At 30.2% G+C, this 22,787-nt stretch overlaps 1 protein-coding gene across 1 annotated transcript; it reads right to left on the bottom strand.

The window, feature by feature from the left end:
* Positions 1 to 17,986, bottom strand: LOC112639846 (fatty acid synthase-like). Its single transcript, XM_025415007.1, has 4 exons — positions 17,815 to 17,986; positions 16,093 to 16,183; positions 15,667 to 16,011; positions 1 to 593 (listed from the first exon to the last, which is right to left on the bottom strand). Exons 2-4 carry the CDS (start codon positions 16,136 to 16,138, stop codon positions 1 to 3), a joined length of 984 nt encoding a protein of 327 aa, XP_025270792.1. The 5' UTR covers positions 16,139 to 16,183; positions 17,815 to 17,986.
* Between the last annotated feature and the right edge of the window lie 4,801 nt (positions 17,987 to 22,787).

The following is a 22,787-nucleotide window of genomic DNA, read 5'->3' as shown; positions in this document are numbered from 1 at the left end:
TTAAACCGAGCCGATTAACAGCGGTGTCTTTCTGTCTTTGCAAAACAACCTATCGATGGCACCGAGCTCCTCCGGATCACCCGCTCTGGTACCGCTACCATGCGCCTCCACGTAAACTATGTCTTTGGGATCAATATTTACCTCATTGTATATTTTCTGCAACATCAGGTACTGAATGTCACCATTCGGATACATGATACCTTCGGGCTTGTAGCCGTCCGCGTTTATCGTTGTGTTCATTACTGTAGCATATACTCTGCGCGCGTCTGTCATTTTCTGCAGGTATATTGCAACCACTGCTTCGGCTTTCACGTAACCGTCAGCTGAGATGTCGAATGATTTACATTTACCTTCTGTGGATAGCATATTTTTTTTATGATAATGAAGATAGTGAACCGGATTAAGCACAATATTCAATCCGCCAATGATCGCTGCGTCGCAATCACCAGTGCGTATCGCCACGACTGCCTGATGCATAGCAGTCAAAGATGAAGAACAAAGTGTATCCACCGAAAAGCTGGGTCCAATTAAATCGAAGGTATAAGAGATTCTGTTTGCCATCATTGCTATGCTACTTCCGAGCCATTCATATCCTACAAAGAGATAATTTACAGACGTTAATTTTTTTTAACTTACTCAAAGGATGTCTTGATTGAAGTTTAAAATGTTCTTGTAGCAAAGATTGAAATTTTCATAAATGTGTATGTATTATAATGTAATATATATTATATACAATATATATGTTGATATGTATAGATAGATTTATTTATTTCTTGTCTTTCGGCATTGATGGAGATTTACATAAAATGTACGTTGCAGACTTTATAATACGCTTCATTTATACAATATTGTTTCTTATGCTAAATAATTTCTATTATTTTTATTCCTGACATTTTATTTCTTCGAAAATACATTTCTCTTATATGTATATATGTATGTCTTATATGTATATATGTATTACCATATAACTTTATATAATAATTAGAGTAGAAGAGAGAACCTCTTATATATCCTGATCGGTATGGCATTATTAAAGGCAATTTAACTGATTGTGAGTCTCTCATCATATTTATTTTGAATTAATTTAATTAATAAAATTAATTAATAACAAAAAAAATGTGTGCCATTAGAGGGTGTATGCTGTAAATGATCCCTTTCTAAGAAAGACATGTTATTGACATTGTTGCCTCTTTTCCGCGATGATGATTGGTTATTGGTCGTCAATAGTAATTTGCTGAGCGACTTGCTTCATTCATGTCGTTTGACAGTTTGACAGTTTGACAGTTTGACAGTTTGACAGGTTGAAAAGAAGAAAAATAATTTATTTAGATAGTTCAAGACAAAAAATTGTTTAAAAAAAAAGAAAAAAGAACAAGAGAGAGAAACACAGAGGAAGAGAGGGAGAAAGGATGCCAAAAAAATTTGTAAAAGGAGGAGTAAGAAGAAGGAAGAAAATAAACATATATATACGGAAGAAAAAAGAAGAAGACTGAAAGAGACAGAGGTATATATACATATACCTCTATATACAATATATATATATATATATATATATATATATATATATAGAGAGAGAGAGAGAGAGAGAGAAAGGGAGAGAGGGGGGAGAGGGAGAGGGGGAGAGAGAGAAAGGGGGAGAGGGAGAGAGGGGGGAGAGAGAGAAAGGGGGAGGGAGGGGGGGAGAGGGGAGAGAGAGAGAGAGAGAGAGAGAGAGAGAGAGAGAGAGAGAGAGAGAGAGAGAGAGAGAGGAGAGAGAGAGAGAGAGAGAGAGAGAGAGAGAGAGAGAGAGAGAGAGAGAGAGAGAGAGAGAGAGAGAGAGAGAGAGAGAGAGAGAGAGAGAGAGAGAGAGAGAGCGTTTTAAAGATTAATCATATATAGTCAGGTAGCTATAGTCGCGTCGAATGTATTTAGCAATCATTTTTCGAAGTCCGCATGACAAGTGAGCGCACATTGTTCATTTATTTTTTTCATTGCAAAATACGAAATGATCATGTTGGAATAATGGGACAGTATATTTTCCAATGTAAGAATTATCTCCTTTACGGAAATCTTGCAGGATAGCCCAGAAGAGTAGGTAACAAGACTGACTATTTCGTGATTAATTTAACCGTTAACATCAGCATGTTTAAAATGATTCGATCTTATAATCGAAACATTTTAAATTAAGAGGAAGGCGTTTAGAATTCAAATAATAAATTCACAATTTTTATATATATATATATATATATATATATATATATATATATATATACATTTCGATTAATTTTCGGGAAAGAATCTATCTTTTTTTTTGAAAATTATTTAACAAATGTACATTTTGAATAATGTGTTTACAGTGCATGTACGCATTTTTCTGGGACATCCTGTACCTTGATACAGATGATGGCACAGACAATTCGGTCCATTTCATCATTCCATCGACCGATCTTTCCCCCCTCGTCATTTTCTCCCTTTATAAGCTTTTATCGCTGTGTGAAAATCTCATTAGATTAAAATAATAGCATTCTCTCTCGATGATAATAAATCATCCCGCTAAATATCATTGATTAATCATGTCGCGCGGATGTGTGATTTGTTTCAATAATAATCTGTTTAAATCGAACTTGTGTGTCAAAACCTGCACATTTGTACAAATTGATTCTCAATCGTTCTCGTTCATTTAAATCTCAATATTTTGTAAAATTTTGTTTTATTAAAATTCTGCAAATATACGAATTATTTTTCGATAATATTTGTGCATCGATGAATATTTATTCTTTGATAGAAAACGTCGCGAAAAGCTCTCGGTAGAACTCGTCAAAGATTTTTCGTTCGTTGAAACACTTCATGAATCATATCGAGAGGAAATCTTCAATGAAATAGAGTAAAAAGCGATGCAATTTTGAATACTTTAGAAAAGTAACGAATCTAAAATAAGAATTAAACCAGGAAGGAGAATCCTATTGTGTAACAAACAATTGTGTAGAAAGATAATTGATAAACTTATGCAAAAAAAATGAAATATACGTGTGTCCACTAAGCTACAGATGTGATTGAGTTATACAGTAATATGAAGTATTGATCCATCTCGAAACTGTATCGCTTAACTACTTTATGCAATTTTTTAAACAGATAAAGAAATAATGATGAGCTGGTTCGCGCTACCCATTTTACGCACTGAAAAGGGATGAAGCGGACACTTGGGTTGGATTAATGTTTCGCCATTGAATTATTGGTTAACCTTCGATTCAGTTTGTCATATTATTATTATTATTATTAATTGACTACTGTACGTACGTTATGGTTAATATCTATTCACGTTCCCTTTGTGTTTATATTTTTTATTTCTTTACCCTTTTTGTTCATTTTTTTAGTTCGCTTATTGGTCTTTGCGCTTCGTCGTTTAAATGCGATTAAAGACCTTAGTAGCGGTATTGTGATATTAAGAATTATATAAAATAATTAAAGGAGAGAAAGAAAAAGAGAAGAGCGAGTGCGTGATTATCGTTAGAATTTAGATTAAGGACATTCGTTTCGTGAGGCTTCCTTCGAGGAGATCGAGAGAAATGCGTTTATTGCACGTAGAGAAATACGAGCACTCTATTTTACCTTTGCACGCGCACGAAACTAGAGTCGAAAAATCTCTTCGTGGTTTATTTACAAAGGACGGCGACGCTTTAACCGGTAGAATCGAATAAGTTGCTTCTCTTTTTTTCGAATTAAATTAAAACGAATCTCGCGCGTGGCGACAAGGTTCGATGAAATTAGATTGAACTCCTTTCTCGATAAAACTTGATAAAATGGAGCCGTCTCTCTTTCAATGAAAGTCAATGAAGCATAAATACTCTTGCAATAAAATTCATTGTTTGAGGAAAATTCTAAGAGTGGTGAGAGGGAGACAAAGAAAAAGTGAAAAAAAAAATATATTGTATACATATATGTATTATTTTTTTATATATATTAAAATAAATTATAATTTTTATCAACAAACTTGAATTTTTGGGCATAATTCGATAGTAAAATTTTCGATAGTGAGAAACTTTTCTTCTTTACTTTTTCAAAAGTTTATGCATATTATATTTTTTCTTTAAGGATTTGAATTATAATATTAGTGTAAATTAAGAACTTTTTTTTCAGAATCTAATAATAGGATCTCACTGAATTTTTTGTGTAGCATCTTTTATGATCTCGAAAATCTTGTAGATTAAATAATTTGCAAAATTTTAGTTTTAAAATAAGTTGAAATTATTCTATTTTGTTGAAAAAATATAAAATTAATTAAAAATATAAATTTAATATAAGTAGTAATATAACTTTGATGTTATACATATACATATACACATACATTAATATTAATATTTAATCAAAAAATATGTAATTTTTTGGTTGTTTATTATAAAATTTCAGAAAAAAAATTTATAAAATTAGTACTTCAAAACTACAATACTAGCATACATAATGACGAGTTTAATTCGTTTCATTATCCAAATTCTTATTAAAGTTCAAGTTAAACTGTTTTTCACTTTATCGAGAAGAAGTCAAAATTTAAAATCTCAACATTTTGAAATGAGAGAAATGAATCTACGACGAGTTCAAAACTTGCCTCTCAATGACCTAAATGATGGAACTGAACCGGTTAAAGAGGTCTAAGAGGGAGAAACACAATCCCGTCCAGAAAACTTTTTCCCACCATCCTCCGAATCGTGCATACATCTACATCTCCTTATTTTTTTTTACCAAAATAAAAATCGAACAAAAGTGAGGCACGGCCACATGGTCAAATAGATACACGGTGTAAATTTGGGCTATGGCATTTGCACGAAGGTGTAAGACTGATTTGCTGAGGTGACTTTACGAACGATGCAGAAATGTTGACCTTTTCAAGCCAGCCGGCACTTTATTGTAATAACAGTATGATCAAAAAACTCGAAAGGAGAACGCTATCTATAAAGATGAGAAAATTATTTCACGATAACATAAAAAATGCAGAGAAAAGTTTCGTTCTTTTACAATTACATTCACGTATAAATATTGGTGTAAAAGAAGCGATACTCCTTCCGAGAAATAATATTTGACCGACACTGTATATTAACGTATAAATCAATCTGTAATCGGCAATTATTTGTTAATAACAAACGCTACAAACAACGACGTCGTAAGTCAAAAATTATCGCGTTGTAGAGCGACGGAAAGCAATATTCGCGGCCTCGTTTAATTGTTATTATTAGTTCATTATGAACGCGTGTAGATGAGTCGCACGAATGCGCATACATTTTATATAAAAAAGATTAATAATTTAAAATAGTTCTTTTTTATATGAAAGCCGATGTGAATAATGTGTACGTATATTATCGAATATGATATAATTTATATTATATTGCCGCAAATATCGTATAATACAGTATATGTACGTATGTATGTGTGTGTATATATATATATATATATATATATATATATACATACGTTTTATAAAATATATCATTATATATATATATATATATATATATATATATATATATATATAATGATATATTTTATAAAACGAATTCTCCAAGTATTGTGCGAAATAAAGAAGTCAAATGTGAGAGCTATTAAAAGCCTGAATACCACAAAAATTTTGTGATTTATTTTATTTATATATTCAATTTTATAATTGTTATGTATACAGGGTCTACCAAAAGTGTGGAAACCCCTAAATATCTCGGAAAATATACGTTTTACAGAAAAGTGTTTCCAACAAAAGTTGTAGGGTTTAAGAAGATCTATATACTGATTCTATCAGTTTGACCTTGGATGGCGTCGTCAAGGTCAGGTCAAGGTCACATTGACTTTTTTAAATGACACCCCCTACATTTGATTGCATATTCTTATAGCTTAATTCAAGAGCTTTCCAAAACACTATAATAATGTTCATTTTTATTAAGTACTTTGCGAGTTATGAGGGTTGAAATAATTTCTTAATTTTACATAAACCATAAAATATCTAGTAAACCATTCATTTTTCGATTATCTTACCTTCATACTTTTATGTACAAAATAATGAAAGGAATCAATTGGTGTAAAGAAAACATACAGTTGTTTTTAAGAAAAAATATGGAATTGTTAATTGCAAATTACATATTTTTTCTTAGAAACAACTATGTGTTTTCTTTACACCAATTGATTCCTCTCATTAATTTGTACATAAAAGTATGAAGGTAAGATAATCGAAAAATGAATGGTTTACTAGATATTTTATGGTTTATGTAAAATTAAGAAATTATTTCAACCCTCATAACTCGCAAAGTACTTAATAAAAATGAACATTATTATAGTGTTTTGGAAAGCTCTTGAATTAAGCTATAAGAATATGCAATCAAATGTAGGGGGTGTCATTTAAAAAAGTCAATGTGACCTTGACCTGACCTTGACGACGCCATCCAAGGTCAAACTGATAGAATCAGTATATAGATCTTCTTAAACCCTACAACTTTTGTTGGAAACACTTTTCTGTAAAACGTATATTTTCCGAGATATTTAGGGGTTTCCACACTTTTGGTAGACCCTGTATATACTGTGTATATAAAAAAGAAGAAAAATTCAGTAAAATTTTGAAAATTTATTAAATCCGTCAGAGTCGTTTATAACACTGTCAACGATTAAATATGTATGTAACTAATAATATACTTTATAAAATAATATATTACATCGCACAATAATATTAAATGTGATATAAAGATGATGATTCTCATATATAAATATAATTGCGCGTTTTTACAATGTATGAAAATTTTATTATTAAAAATGCAAAAATTTATTTCTTTTTTGTATAAAATTATTTCTACAAAGTAAAAAACAGTGCAAATTTTTTTCTAAAAAAAACATGAAACATATATGTTATATCAATATATATGAGAGCTAGAATATAATATTTAATACTTTTTGAGACGTATCTTTGGTGATCTTGTGCGAGGAATACATCATAGAATCGAAAGAAGTCGAAATGATAATGATAATAATTCGAACGTTGATTAGTAACGAATGTGTTCGATTGGTTGTAGTTTATCGTTTGTAGCGGTTGTTTGTTGACAAGGCAAACGTTGGCTCGAGGCTCGCTCTACGAAACAATACATTGCGTTACGCACGTCGATGTTGAAAATTGCGTTATATTATTACGGGAAAATGTGCTCTCATCTCGCTTCCATTTGCGAAGTAATCATTATCTTTTACGAACCGTCTCACGAAAGAATTTCCTGATCTCATGAGCAAAGTGAGGCAAAGTGGTTTATCACCTGTATATGACGCCAAGGATTCTTCAAACACCGCACAATCGCGATAATGGTCAAGTAAAATGTTTAACCTTAAGCAGCATGAAATATTTTCAATATTATACATTCAATATTAAGCTTCAGAGAAAGAAAATCTCCAAACTCAATTATTGGACGATTGAAGATCCATAAGTTGCAAAAACTTATTCAAGAATCTATCAATCGATGGCGATTCTTTTCTTTATACTGTTCAGGGTTAAATATTAGATGGCCACAAAATCGAATGATCGATGGAAGCACGTTCTTCGCGAAAAAAAAAGGATGGAAAGATGAGAATGACAGTTTGTCGAGAATAGAGAGAGAAAAAGAAGAAAATAGATAATGAAAGAGATAATTCGCGTAATGTTGCACAGCAATAATTTGCGTGACGCTCGCTGTGCTTTGGATATTTTTGTTACCTTGCGCGATATACATATATGGAAGTCCGATTATATACGTAGTTTCCGCGCGATAGTTTACCCGCGATTAACATTGCGACTTTTTTAATATGTTAGTGATCCTTTGCGAACATATTTCCCGTATTAAGGACCGCTATGTGATATTATTTGTAATTATTTGTAATATCTATGACAATTTATCTGCGAGAAGAGAAACGCAAATAATAATAAAAAGTTATATATATAAAAGAGAATGTCGTGTGTCGATTATTTGTTCCCTTTTATTTGTTCCTTTTATATCCTTTTGAATTTTTTATCTAAAGATTGTGAAATCTTTATTTTTATATCGTGTTTACAGCAAGATTAGCACGAGAAAAATTAAAACGAGTTATCTATTGTGTGATGGATATTTTTTGATTTAAAAATAGGATAAAGATATAAATATAAAATTGACAGATAAATATTGTTTTTCAGTAAAATTATGTATGTGCCGAAGGAAAAAATCATTTTTAATCAAATAGAGATACGAATATTTCTAGAAATATTTTTTATAGCTTTTTGAAAGAATTATTGAATGCAAAATATAAATATTAAATTATACTTAATTATTTAAATTAATTATTCTTGGAAAAATCTGTATTGAGAAATACAATTTTATAAAAAAATATCTCTAAATATCCATATCAAAATATTTTTTAAATGGTTGAAATCGATCAATCAATAATAGCATACAAATTGTCCTCCGACAAATAATTGACTGACTTTAAATTCGTCAGAATTTGTTGTTGGAGAATAATACACTCGAATTGTGTACGGTGCACAAATAACAACTCGAATATATGACGTAACGATAAAAGAGCTGTTATTGCTCGCGAGAAATGTTTTCGACATCGATATTTGCAGTTTCGAAATAAAATTTGGATAAAATTTAATATTGATCGGATAAATGGGCGATAAATAAATGGTAAATAGCGAAAATATGTATGTATTTGTAAGATGCGTATGCAACACGCCAATATATACATATAATAATACGCTCGTAAATAAAGCGTACATACACACACACATACTGGATGAATTAATAAATATTGAACAAACACGAATGATGCATATAAAGATGCTTGTAAAACGTTAAGAAGTGTGTGAAGCCTGGACTGAAACTCGAAGCGCGATGTGTCGAGGGGAAGAGGAGAGGGAAGGAGGCGTATTGTTTCAACTAGTTCCCGCAATTATCACGGCTATACAAGACTGGATAGGAGAAACCGGTTTCGCGCGCGCGCGCACAACCCGTTTGTCCGTATTTCCATCTCGAAAACTTGTATTATCGGCATCGACCATGTTCTCCCCGATTTCTCTCTCTCTCTCTCTCTCTCTCTTTCTTTCTCGAAAAATTCTATGCCACATAATAAAGCGTAAACCGGATCGTAAGTAAGATTGCGCAAGCTTTGTCGATCTTCGAGGGTTTCTCGTTCGATATTTTGCAAACTGTTACGCGCAATTCAATTTCCCTACACATCCGTACATATTTTTTGCTCATATATCTTTTGTTTATTCAAAATTTTTTTATATTTTGCAGAAAATGCACCATTTCGGTTTATATTGACGTCAATATTGATAAGGGTTTATAGATAAGGATTTTTCGAAGAGATCTTTGAAATTTTTCTTGATGCTTTTAATCAAAAAGTTGGATAAGATGAGAGTTATTTCATGGTAGTATATAAAAGAGAAGGTATTTTTCATCATATTTAAAGTTAAATATTTTTACGATTATATAAGCCTATAAGCAAAATATATTTAAACTGCAACTTCATTAAGGTCTGTGTAAAGTTTAAGTAGATAATAAAAATACAACTTTGAGTAAATAATTAAGAATCGTTATCTCCATTTTTAACGATATGGAAATTTTTACATTTTTAAGTTTATCGCTTAAAAAACTATTTATGCTATGACATAAGCGAAATATTTCTGAACTCTAATGTCTACGGTTATGTCAGTTTCGAGATACTTTATAAGACGTTAAATATAGTGTATTTATGTACATAGTACATATTTATACATATATACATATATTTACATACATGCGATTTTATATATTCGCGTTAATAGTTTGAGCATGTTCAATGAGCTAAAATTAACGAGAACGCTTCTCGGGACATCTGTGTCCAATTTTCTGGCAAAAGAGTTCTGGCTCATATCCGTGAACGATCAAGAGCGTCCGGACGAGCGTCCTCTTCCTGAGATCTAGGATATCAATAACGCGTAAAGGGTAATACTCGACTCGCCCACAATAACGGGCTGGCAACTGGGTGACTCGAGCGCTCAGCTGATGGCCGGTATACCCGGTGCGCTTGCGCGCGCGCATATTCAGGGACACACACACACATACGCATATCCACCTACCGCTAATGAGGTGTTGGTAGACGACTTGTCGCTGCGAGCAAGTTTCAATTGAAAAAAAAGAGCAAAATAAATTGCTCTTTGTACTCTAAAGAATTATCTTCGAGACAATATATGAAATTTGTTCTAAAATAGTTAAGAAAATGGAGAATCTTCTTTGGATGTTACATTATTTGAATAGAACTCATCGTCGTTTGCATAAGAATTCCACGGTCGCTCGGATACTAAATGTAGATATAAGAAATCGCGGCGATTATCGATGTTCCAATATTGTTCGTGTTGACGTCAAGTGTTATGTTTAGCGAAAACCGCAGAATTAATAACAAGACTTTTTTTTTTCGTGACAACAAAAGTTTCTTTATTCTATCTTTCAGTGCAGTATGTTTTCCTTCGAGCATCAAAATTTATTTTTATAAATCGAAGGTGGCAATAAATATGATTCGTTTAATTTAACGTAGATTTAACACTATAATTTTTATATCATTTTCATTTGTGTGTTATCTCTTTCCTTTATAATTACTAAAGAAAAACTAAAAAGAAGCAATCCTTTTTTCCACATTTTTGCAAATATCTTACGGTAATATAATAAAAGTAAAAGAAAGAAGAAAAAAAAACTGCAACGATATTTTGTTTTATTGTATCAATATTGTCAGATTAGTAGGACCAATGTCAACTTGTGGTTTGGAAGCGATGGAAAATAGATATATATGTATGTAATACATCTATTATTTGCTTTTCTTTTCCGTAAACCGCAGAATGACACTGAATGTTCTAGTTTCAAACTATCGATATGTAAAATCGAAAGAAATATCAGCGGTGGCTCTCATTGTTTACCGCTCTAAATACATATAAATGCAATGATCATATTTTTTCATGTGCGACTAACAATAATAATAGGGAAAAAATTAAGTCAAAGATAAATAAAAGAAAAATGAAAGATGTATATAAAGAAAAAAAAAAAAAAAATATATATATATATATATATATATATATATATATATATATATATGAATGATAAATATATTAAGCTAAAAAAATGTATATAAAGTTAAATAAAAAGTTAATTAAATAAAGTTATATATTAAACTAAAGGAAGTTATGTGTAAATATAGAATATCAAGTTTAATAAAGTTAAATAAAAAAATAGCATCAAAAAGTGTAAATCTCAAAAATTCTTAAATCTAGATTAAACAAATATTATACTAAACAAAAATTGAAGTTCTTAATAAAAAATGTAATAAATAAAAATATGTAAAAATTAAAAAATATATCGTAAGCAAAAATATGCATTTCATTGATTTTTATTAAAGAGAATTAATTTTTATCATAAAATAATGATTTCTCTCTCTCTTTTTCTTGAAAACGTGACGACTCTTTTCCTTACTTGAGAGTTGATTTGAAATTGCCTTAGCTAATTTCATTCATGTATATATACAGCCGCCAATGTGTAAGAGAGTTTATCGTTTGCATGCAAGTTCGTTTACCCCGATGTAATAATCGCCATCTCTTATCTCGCAGTTTCCTGCAGTGCTCTCGCTTTCGCGTTTCAATTACAGTGTGCTGCACCGATCGAGACACTTTAATTCGTTTCTATGTTAAAAATTAGACAATATTTTTGTCTACGATTGAGGCAAAAGAGAAATAAAAACTATAATTTGCTATTTTCAAAGAAAAGAGGAACAATTACAAACTTCTATTTTTTATTATATAAATAAAAATAAAAAAGATATATCTAAGGATAAATATATGTACAAAATGTGTGTAAAATTTTTTGTGAACTTTATTTTTGAAAAAATTGACTTTAAAAAATTCAGAAAACTGATAATAGATCTAACTAAATCTTGTATTATGCATTACATTATCGAATTTATTTTGACATTGCTTACAAATAGATAAAAATAGATGTAACAAATAGATGAAAAAAAGAGATAATATTCTTCGTTAAAAAAAAATAAAGTTTTTAATGCTTTTTTTACATCCAATTTTTTTAGAAACTTCAATTATTTTAAATCTTTATATTAAATAGAATGTTATACTTTTATGCTAGTTTATTAATAACTGCGATAAATTCAACGATATATAACATAAGCAATTGACAGTCATTCATTATGCTAAAAGAGTATAAATCATGTTATAAATTTCTCAAATGACAAAATCAACTGTCTAATAAACGCAATCTCGCATGAAAAAATTTTATATTTTTGCTCACCACGAGTAATCACTTTATTTCAATTGTATTATATTTTTCTACTCTTATATTTATATATTTATATTTATATTTTTTAATATATGTTTCTATATATTTTATATATTATATATATGTATTCGCATTTTTATTCATCTTGACATGATAAAATAATAAATTCTTTTCTTTCTCTCTCTCTCTCTCTCTCTCTCTCTCTCTCTCTCTCTCTCTCTCTATTTACTTGACTTTCTTTATTACACATAATGCCATGATCCATGTTTCTATACTTGAAACACATCTTCAACTATTGAACCCTTTTCGGAGTTCATGTTTGCGTAATAAATGGGCAATCTGCCCGTAGTCTGTAACCGTTGCTCTATTTTCATTTTAGCAAAGGTGTATTACGTACAAAAATTTGCGTACCGTGTTAGAGATTGGGCCAACTCCGGATTGTGACGAATTATTCTTAGCCAAGAAGATAATGATCTTTCGTGACGATCGATCAGCGTCAACATGCGCGTATATATACACACATACAGATTTACGAAATGCTGCGAAATACCGTGACAACGACGAGAACATGTTGCTATGATAAATTTGTTCGTCGTAAACTAAATTGACATGAGATTTTATCAACAACTTTAATATCGAAAAATTCTCTTCTCTTGTTGCTTTACTATAATATTTTTGAGACTACTAATTTAATAGCATGAAGTTGCTACAAAAGGCCAACCAATCAACTAGAAGATTATGTAATATGTAAATACGTTTTACGATTATGTAATATGTAAATACGAGACTCGAAAAAAGATGAAATCGTACGAAAGACTGTTTGTCAAAATGGCGATTATGTTATCTTTATTTTCAATTTTTATAATTATTACTTGCATGATTAACGATAAGCGTCTACCTTGGCAAAATTATCTTATTAAGAATGAGCGTCTTCCTTGAACGCATTCGTCGAAAAATTTAATGCTTTGAAAAACTAAATCTATCTCTTTATTCTCTCCTTGGAAAAAGTGGACGTACCGGTTCTTGAGAGAAAAAAAAGAAAAACGAATTCTCGAACAAACGAATAAAACAGGAAGCGTTTGTATTCCAAGCCACCGATTATGATACGTAAGGGAGGATTTAATACGGTTTTCGGGAGCTACCTGTGTTACGTGTAAGGAAGGTAGAACAAAGAAGCGTTCCTTATGTAGGAGTGCACGACGTGCGGGAGTAGGCCGTGAGAGGAGGACGGGAGCGGGGTGCGAGAGGAAGAAAACAGGAAAGATCGCTTGGACGAAGATAGCGCGGCACAAAGACGTGATTTAAAATCGTCCAGACTCTTTTTTCCTTTTTATGATTATTATTAATAAGTTATTATTCATAGTCCTTATTCATATTAATAAAAAAGAAAAACATTTTTTTCTATTGTTCTCAAATTACCACGCCTTAACTCTTATTTGCCAATTTTAACATTTATATTAATCAAAGGATCATTGAAAAATTGTAGTCGACCAAACTAGCCAAAAAATTAATTTTATTACTACGACGTTTCGACCATATGGTTGTGGTCCTTATCAAGTATACACGATGTAATAATAATCAGAAGGCAGCGTTAATGGTAACATGTAAAACAACGCAATCACATAATAAAAAAACGTTATTTAAAAAGATTCAAAATTAGAAAGAAGCTGATGCGTCCGTGTGAGACTTCGTCAATAACACTAACACTAAACACAAGTTTAGTTATTCACGAAGTCTCACACGGACGCATCAGCTTCTCTCTAATTTTGAATCTTTTTAAATAACGTTTTTTTATTATGTGATTGCGTTGTTTTACATGTTACCATTAACGCTGCCTTCTGATTATTATTACATCGTGTATACTTGATAAGGACCACAACCATATGGTCGAACCGTCGTAGTAATAAAATTAATTTTTTGGCTAGTTTGGTCGACTACAATTTTTCAATGATCCTTTGATTATTCGACTAGCGACATTAAATTATTTACAATTTATATTAATTTTATTAAATAATATGACATTAATATAAATATCATGTATAACATATTATAAATCTAATTTTTAAACTTATACAGGGCCCATTTTAATTTCCCCAGCCAAATATTTCGGAAAATAATGAAAAATCAAAAAAATGTTTTAAACAAAAGTTGTATGGCTTGAAGGGGGCCATCAGATAGTGGCAATGATTTGACCTTGGAGAGTTATTTGAAGATGACGTAAAGGTAACCTTCAATTTCTTAAATGGAACTCCCTATTTTTTATTACATATTCGTGTAGCTTATCTCGAGAGCTTTTCAAAACACTATAATAAAGTATTTCTTCATTGAGTACTTTTCGAGTTATGAGGCTTGAAATCATTTCTTAATTTTGTATAAACCGTAAAATATCTAGTAAAATATTCATTTTTCGATTATCTTGCTTTAATAGTTTTATGTACAAAATAATGAGAGGAATCAATTGATGTAAAGAAAACACATAGTTATTTTTAAGAAAAAATATGTAATTTGCAATTAACAATTACATATTTTTTCTTTGAAACAACTATGTGTTTTTTTTACACCAATTGATTTCTCTCATTATTTTGTACATAAAAGTATTAAAGCAAGATAATCGAAAAATGAATATTTTACTAGATATTTTACGGTTTATACAAAATTAAGAAATTATTTCAAGCCTCATAACTCGAAAAGTATTCAATGAAGAAATACTTTATTATAGTGTTTTGGAAAGCTCTCGAGATAAGCTACACGAATATGTAATAAAAAATAGGGAGTTCCATTTAAGAAATTGAAGGTTACCTTTACGTCATCTTCAAATGACTCTCCAAGGTCAAATCATTGCCACTATCTGATGGCCCCCTTCAAGCCATACAACTTTTGTCTGAAACATTTTTTTGATTTTTCATTATTTTCCGAAATATTTGGCTGGGGAAATTAAAATGGACCACCCTGTATATGTTTTGTGAAAAAGTAATGTTTTAATTATCGTATATTAATCGTATAATAATCGTATAATAATCGTATATTAATCGTATAATAATCGTATAATAATCGTATATTAATCGTATAATAATCGTATAATAATCGTATATTAATCGTATAATAATCGTATATTTATTTCAAAATCTTATATATGCTTTTTTTAATTGTGTAATATTTCAATATAAAGAATTTATCATTCTTTATGCATTTTTACGTATATTTCATACACGTTTAATATTAAATATTTCAAAACTGTTTTAGCTAAAGAATATCTTTTTATAATATAATTTTAATGTAACTTTTCATCTTGTTTCTTACATTTCTAAGATTAAATAAATAAAAATTAGTTTAATTATTTAAGAATAATGTTTCATAATATGATTTTAATGGGTAAAAATTTTCACGATAAGTTTTAAAATGTACTTACCGTCCGGCTTGCTTTTCCAAAAATCATTCGCATCGGAAGCGGAAACACCAATGAACACTCCGGTACGCGATTTTTTCAAGGTGGAAGGATTGACACCAGCGTCAATCAATGCTTCATGTGTCACTTCTAACATAATGCGAAGTTGCGGATCCATTACATGTGCTTGTTTAGGAGATATCTTGAAGAAAGAAGCGTCGAAACTGTGAAGATTTTTAAGTTTGCCAAATCTAGAAGGTGAACCGTAAAGGCCCGGTTTCCAACGTCGCTCGTCCTCAGTGACCATGTCTGTCCCTTTCATTAAATTTTCCTTAAATTCTTCAATGTTTGATGATTCAGGCAGACGGCCTGGAAAAATATCGATGTATTACAAACATTCATCTTATAATAAAATTGGTGATGTATCATAATTTGAGGTAATATAATTACCTGAAATGCCCGCAATGACAATATCACCTTCAAAATAAGTAGGCATCTTGATCTTCAAATAATAAGATTTTGCTTTAACTTTTCTATCTCTCTATAAAAATAATAATTCTTTCTTGTAATTTTAGAATGCACATATAATCGTTTTATTAAAATTGAATTCTTGTATTTTTGTTTTTACAACTTTTACCTCTTTATCTCTTTTAAATTTTAAAATTCTTCAAATTTTATAGAAATTTTCAGCACTAATAAAAATATACTAATACTCGATTTACAAATCGAGAATAATTTTTATTATTTCAAACTAATGCAATTAATGTTAGAATATAGTAAAATGGATAAAAAATATACTTTTCTAATTCTTTTTTAATAGGCGTTTCTATCTACATTTGATTATCGATTTTCATATATACGCATACACATTTTAAAGTTTCATTAGGAAATAGCTATAAAGTTATCTATTTTGTGATATTTTTGTAAAAAAAATTAATATCGGTTGTATTATAATCATCACGAACAACAAATACACAATCGCAATTTTTTGTACAATCGCGTAATGTCTTTTTCTTTATTGCAATTCTGATGAATAGTTTTAATAAAGCAATGAATTGCATTTGACCTTCATTATTTATATGTTTATTTCACAACAGAAAACTTTGTCTGTAAATCGGCTTTATACGCGACACATGTAAGCAGTTATTTTTTAATAATGTAAAATATGGAGTACCACCATGGGACCGTTTTATAAATTCTTGTATTGTACATTGAAGTAATAATAATTTTTGTAATCTCCGTAATTTCTTATAAGCATCAACACTGTAGCAATTTGGAAATATTTATTTTTACTTATCGGTTTTACTATAAACGGAATCTCTTGGTATTTCATTTATTAATCTAATCATTTCTTATAAACTAATTATACCGGTAATTATATCATTTTGTTGTAATTTGTGTTGCATCAATATGCCACGTTCCATTCCACCAATTTTAAAAGTTTACCATTTAAATTCTCGTATTCTAAGCAAGAGAAAGATCATGAAACTACGATTTTTAGAACATTGTTTGGTAAGTGTCGGAAATATTGAACAGACTCAAACAGAGAGTACCAAGTTGAGAGGTATTAAAAAAAACAAACGAACAAAATTGCAATTCAAATGTTCTAATTCACGCACAAATTTATTTTAAAAATTTTGAGCAATATTTATTATGGAAAATGATTTGTTCGGAATTTAATATGAATATTGCTATTACAAGAAGAAGATAATGATTGAAATAATCTTGTCTTAAAATTCTCTTGAGAACTGGAACAGAATAATGAAAGCCATGTTCTTCAATTTTGCTTTCCAGTGGAGTAAATCTAATATATAACGCGGCATACGATGCATATATTTTGACAGTTTGATTGCCATAAGCCTTCTATTGATGACATCAATGACAGCATACACAGAAAACGGAAAAGTTCGAAATTTAATATCAAACTAGTAATAATATCTTTTTCGCGACACCGCCATTCACGCAATGCATTCCATCAATCCCAATTCCTCCGATAAAATCTGACATAAGATTTAAAAAAACAATGTGTTTTTTTATAACCATGACAGGATTATCGGGACTTGCTCTATTAGCATATTCAATACATTCATTTGAAGATTTTAATTTTAATTCATTTTCGTAACAATAAATATGTACTGAACTTCTTGGAATAATTAAAACGTGAAAATTTACCTTTACAATAACCGTGAAGTGTGACCATAGTCCATTAAATTGAACAAAGTTTAAAAAATCACTTTTGATTGAGAGATCAGCAATTTCCACTAATAGCACACCTCTTACCGTTTTTAACTCCAAATGTTATTGATAGGTGCTTGCGTTTATCTTTTATACTTCTTTATCTAGATTTGATTATCATATCCTCGAAAATGACATGTTTAAAAATAAAATGTTTTAATGATCGTTCATCATTGAAAAATTATTACCAAATAAACTTTCTGGGAATAAATTTTTCATGTATATTCATGCAGAATTAATATTTTTAAATATAATTTACATAACTATATACAGGGTGTCCCAAAACTTATAATCAATCTTTCAAAGACAGATTTATCTTTGCAATTAAGCCTTAATTAAAACTCAACTAAAGTAAACTATATTTAAAATTAATCGAAGAATGTGGTTAGGTTAATATTTTATTTCTACAAAGCTTAGTTTACGAAAAAACTCTTATTTCCAATCACTTATAATTCGAAAATTATTAGTGCCTCGACATTCTCGTTGAGGAAAAATCGTCTTCAAATGATCCCAGGAATCTGTCTTTGAAAGATTGATTATGAGTTTTGGAACCCTCTATAATTGTGCAAATATATGTATAATTATAAATAATAGAGTACAGGTCATTATATATATTTATATATAAGTGCAATAACCTTTACATATAATTATATATAAATGCGCATTTTGCGTACTTATACATGAATTTCTGCGTACTTATACATGAATTTCTGTTAGTTTAATATGTAATTATGTATAAGTCTTGCGTCATATATAAATATGTATAAGTAATATAGATTTCTGTTAGTTTAATATGTATAATAATATATAAGTCTTGCGTCATATATAAATATGTATAAGTAATAAATATAATTCAGATACAATCATATAATGGCCACTTTCGAAACGGTGACGCACTTCTGCCCAGAGCATCCCTACCGGCGGTGTAGGTGCGGGAGGGGGGAGGGAGCGATGGCCCCCTTACACCCCCCCCGCGCGCATGTGTGTGTGTGTGTGTGTGTGTGGGGCTACAGCGAAGAAGTGTCGATTAAGTGTACTTCTTGATGGTGTAGACTGTCAATGTTTAATTCCGAGCGTGGTCGTTTCGAACATGGCCATTACAAACGTGTGGCCGTTTCGAACGTGGCCGTTTCGAACGTGGCCATTTCGAACGTGATCAAATTTATCCGTGGCCATTTAAAATTAATTTCTTTTGTCAAAAGCATTTCTTCAACCCACTTTAAAAAAATTAAATATTTTGAATTATACATTTATAAAACTGTAAAACAATTTCTTTATAATTAAATATTTAGTTTACAAATATTCAAAAATATATGTATAATTATCACAAAATATCATTAAATAAAATTTGCATTATTATCTTTTATAACAAGTAGTTTTTAAAGAATTCATTACATGTCAACGTAGAATTTTGAAATATATGTTTTAAATAAATATAATTTTAAATAAATATATGCGTACACAGCATTCTTTACAATTAATATATATATATATATTATATATATAATAATAATATGTGTACATATGAACAGATAATGTATATACACATGAATATGTACGTGAAAAAAATCGCAATTGAGAGAAATATAATTACAATAGTCTATCCTAAAAGAGTATGTAATATTTACTCGGAATATATAATATTTAAAACTATACGTTGACATGAATTTTTAAAAGATGATTTTTTATGAAAAATAATAATGCAAATCTTTTATGATTTTCTAAGAACTAAATTTTTAAAGCATTTTTGGACTAATATACAGAGTGGGGAAAAAGTATGGAAGCAAACAATTATTTCCGAAACTATTCATTTTTCGACAAAATGTCTTAGACATAATTTTTATGGTATGAAAAGATGTATTATGTGGCATAGACGGCATGACCTTGAAATGACCCTTACGAGCTGCATATAAATAACGTAAAAAATTTCAAATGGAACTCGTCAGTTTTTGTTACAGATTCTTGTAGCTGATGTCGAAACGTTTACAAAACACTGCATATGAGCCCCATTCCCTTAAAAACACTCCCAGTTACGAAACAATTGTGATAATTCGTATCGACGAAATTGAAAATAGACAGCGTACGTGTGATTACATGAATGTGTGTAACGCGACTGAACGTCATTATGAGAGATCAGTACAACAGTAGCGATTACTGCAACAAATGGAGAATAACCCGCTTCGATCATTTCTGCCGATACGAAAGACACGCGAAGTTCGTAGAATCAGTTAAGGCGTACATCGATAGAAAACGACAAAAATAGCAAATTTTCAAAACACAATATCCGAAACTTGTATGCCAATTGACACTACTTTTTTAAGGATAAAATAAATGATAATAATAAATAAGGTAGCGATGATCAAGAAATCAAAAAAATTCTATGAATACTCATAGACAGTGTATCATATGACAACAGGTACAATTACATGTTATTAGTGGACGCAACTGAACGTCATGATGCGAAATCAGTAAGCAATGTCAATGTGCATACAAATTGTTTGTATCACAATTGTTTCGTAACTGGGAGTGTTTTTAAGGGAATGGGGCTCATATGCAGTGTTTTGTAAACGTTTCGACATCAGCTACAAGAATCTGTAACAAAAACTGACGAGTTCCATTTGAAATTTTTTACGTTATTTATATGCAGCTCGTAAGGGTCATTTCAAGGTCATGCCGTCTATGCCACATAATACATTTTTTCATACCATAAAAATTATGTCTAAGACATTTTGTCGAAAAATGAATAGTTTCGGAAATAATTGTTTGCTTCCATACTTTTTCCCCACCCTGTATTTAATTATAAAAAAGTTGTCTTAAAGTTTTATGAATTGCAATTAAAAATTCACAATATTGAATTTTTCTTCCGAATGGACTCAAAAAATACGTCCAATAAAAGAAATTAGTACTAACACTGTTTGAAACTTGAAAAACATTTGCATAAAACGTTTAATTTGAGATTTAAAATATTCCTTAAAAGTATATTGAGATAAAATGTTTAATTTGAGGACATTTCATTTAGATCAATTGTATAATTTAAAGACAGTTTCCAACCAATATTTTTATTTCAACGTATACAAATACTACAAAATTGATAATATTATATTTATCGTTCTATAAACAAGGTTTTCGATATGTTATACATAAGATGCGACTAAATGTATAAAAGAAAAAAATATCTTAAAACATGTTCTTTTGTATATACAAGGTATATGATATAAAGTAATCATCGAAAATCTATAAGTAAATCTCGTGAAGTGTAAAACTAAATCAAAAAGTTCTATATCATTTTGCAAATAATCACGCGAAATTTTGAAATATTTATTTTAAAAAATTTGCCAAAGTATAAGCGCGCGGCGATGAAAGCCGTAACATTGTAACCTGATACTATGCGCACAGAGGAGCGGTGAGAGGAGCTCTCATCAAACGTGTCACGCTGTTTTGCTACGAGCCGTTATCATGGTTTGGAGACTTTTTTAACGGACTTGTACTGAACCTCTATCTACAGCGTGATAGACTGAACCTCTTACACTTTACCATATTATATGTTACTTAAGATCTTCTTTAATTAATATGTCAAAATTTTACGTGATTGTTTACAAAATGATAAAGGACGTTTTAATTGAGTTTAACGAGAATTACTTGCATGTTTTTGATAGAGATTTTTATGTTAGACATTCTGTATATAGAATGTTCAGATAACTGAATCGTCTCTGTTAGGTAAATAGATTAAACCAAATAGAAAAATTTTCCGTTTTGTGATTTTCGAAATAATTGATAAGAAACTAATTTTAAACGTTTGACTTATTTGCGCGAGTATAAACACGTGAAGAGATAAAAAAGTCCGTTGTTGCATGATCGCCATGATTTACATAGGAAAGATGATTCAGATATCTGAACATTCTATATACAAGTTGTCTGACATAAGGTCTTCACCGAAAATATACAAGTATATTAAGTAATTTGTAGATAGCTTAATATCGCTAGTCGAATTTTCAAAAGGTTAAATGAGATTGTGTAGTCGACCAAACTAGCCAGAAATATAATTTATTCAATACGACGTTTCGACCATATGGTTGTGGTCCTTATCAAGTATACACTGGAATAGATATATAAGTTGCAAAAAAAAAAAAAAAATTATTTACATCTAATTTTCGGTTTGGACCGTAATATGCACAATTAATTTAGTTTAAATGTGAGATATTTTAACATACATACAAATTAGCCGAAGTAGTGGTAATCAGAGTATCGGCATAGATAATAATCTTGTACAAAGCAAAAGGCACATTAACAAACTTTATTTTTAAATTCAATTTTTAAGAACAATGAGTCCGTGTGGGACCTCGTCAAAGATTGAACACGATCATAAGTAAAACGGAATTACATGACCTTTATTATTTTGTCATAAATGTTGTTTAAGTTTTCTGTGTCTCTTTGTAAGTTGATTAGGTTATCAAATCTCTTTTTATTTGCAACGGAATTGATCTTGGATTCAACTTGTTTTGCATTTAACGGGCGTTTTTATGAGCAGATCTTCGGCACCCCCATGGGCTCTCCACTTTCACCTATCTTAGCAGACATGGTAATGGAAGATATGGAGATGCAATGTCTAAGCTCATTAGGTTTTACCGTTCCTACTTATTATACATTTATCGATGACGTTTTCGCAATAGTACCACGCGCAAAAATCAACGAGATCTTGACAAAATTCAACAATTATCACGAACGCTTAAGATTCACTTATGAGACTGAAGTTGACTCATCCATTAGCTTTTTGAATGTAAAAATTATTCGGTCCGATAATAGACTTATCACTAATTGGTTCCGGAAACCTACATGGTCAGGGAGGTATATAAATTATCATTCGAACCACCCACAAAAGTATAAAATTAATACTATTTACAATTTAGTTG

Source organism: Camponotus floridanus, unplaced genomic scaffold, assembly GCF_003227725.1.
Source record: "Camponotus floridanus strain SB8 unplaced genomic scaffold, Cflo_v7.5 scaffold93, whole genome shotgun sequence".
Classification (NCBI taxonomy): domain Eukaryota; kingdom Metazoa; phylum Arthropoda; class Insecta; order Hymenoptera; family Formicidae; genus Camponotus; species Camponotus floridanus.
Note: the sequence above shows the minus strand (reverse complement) of the source record. Positions and strands in the feature narration are given on the sequence as shown.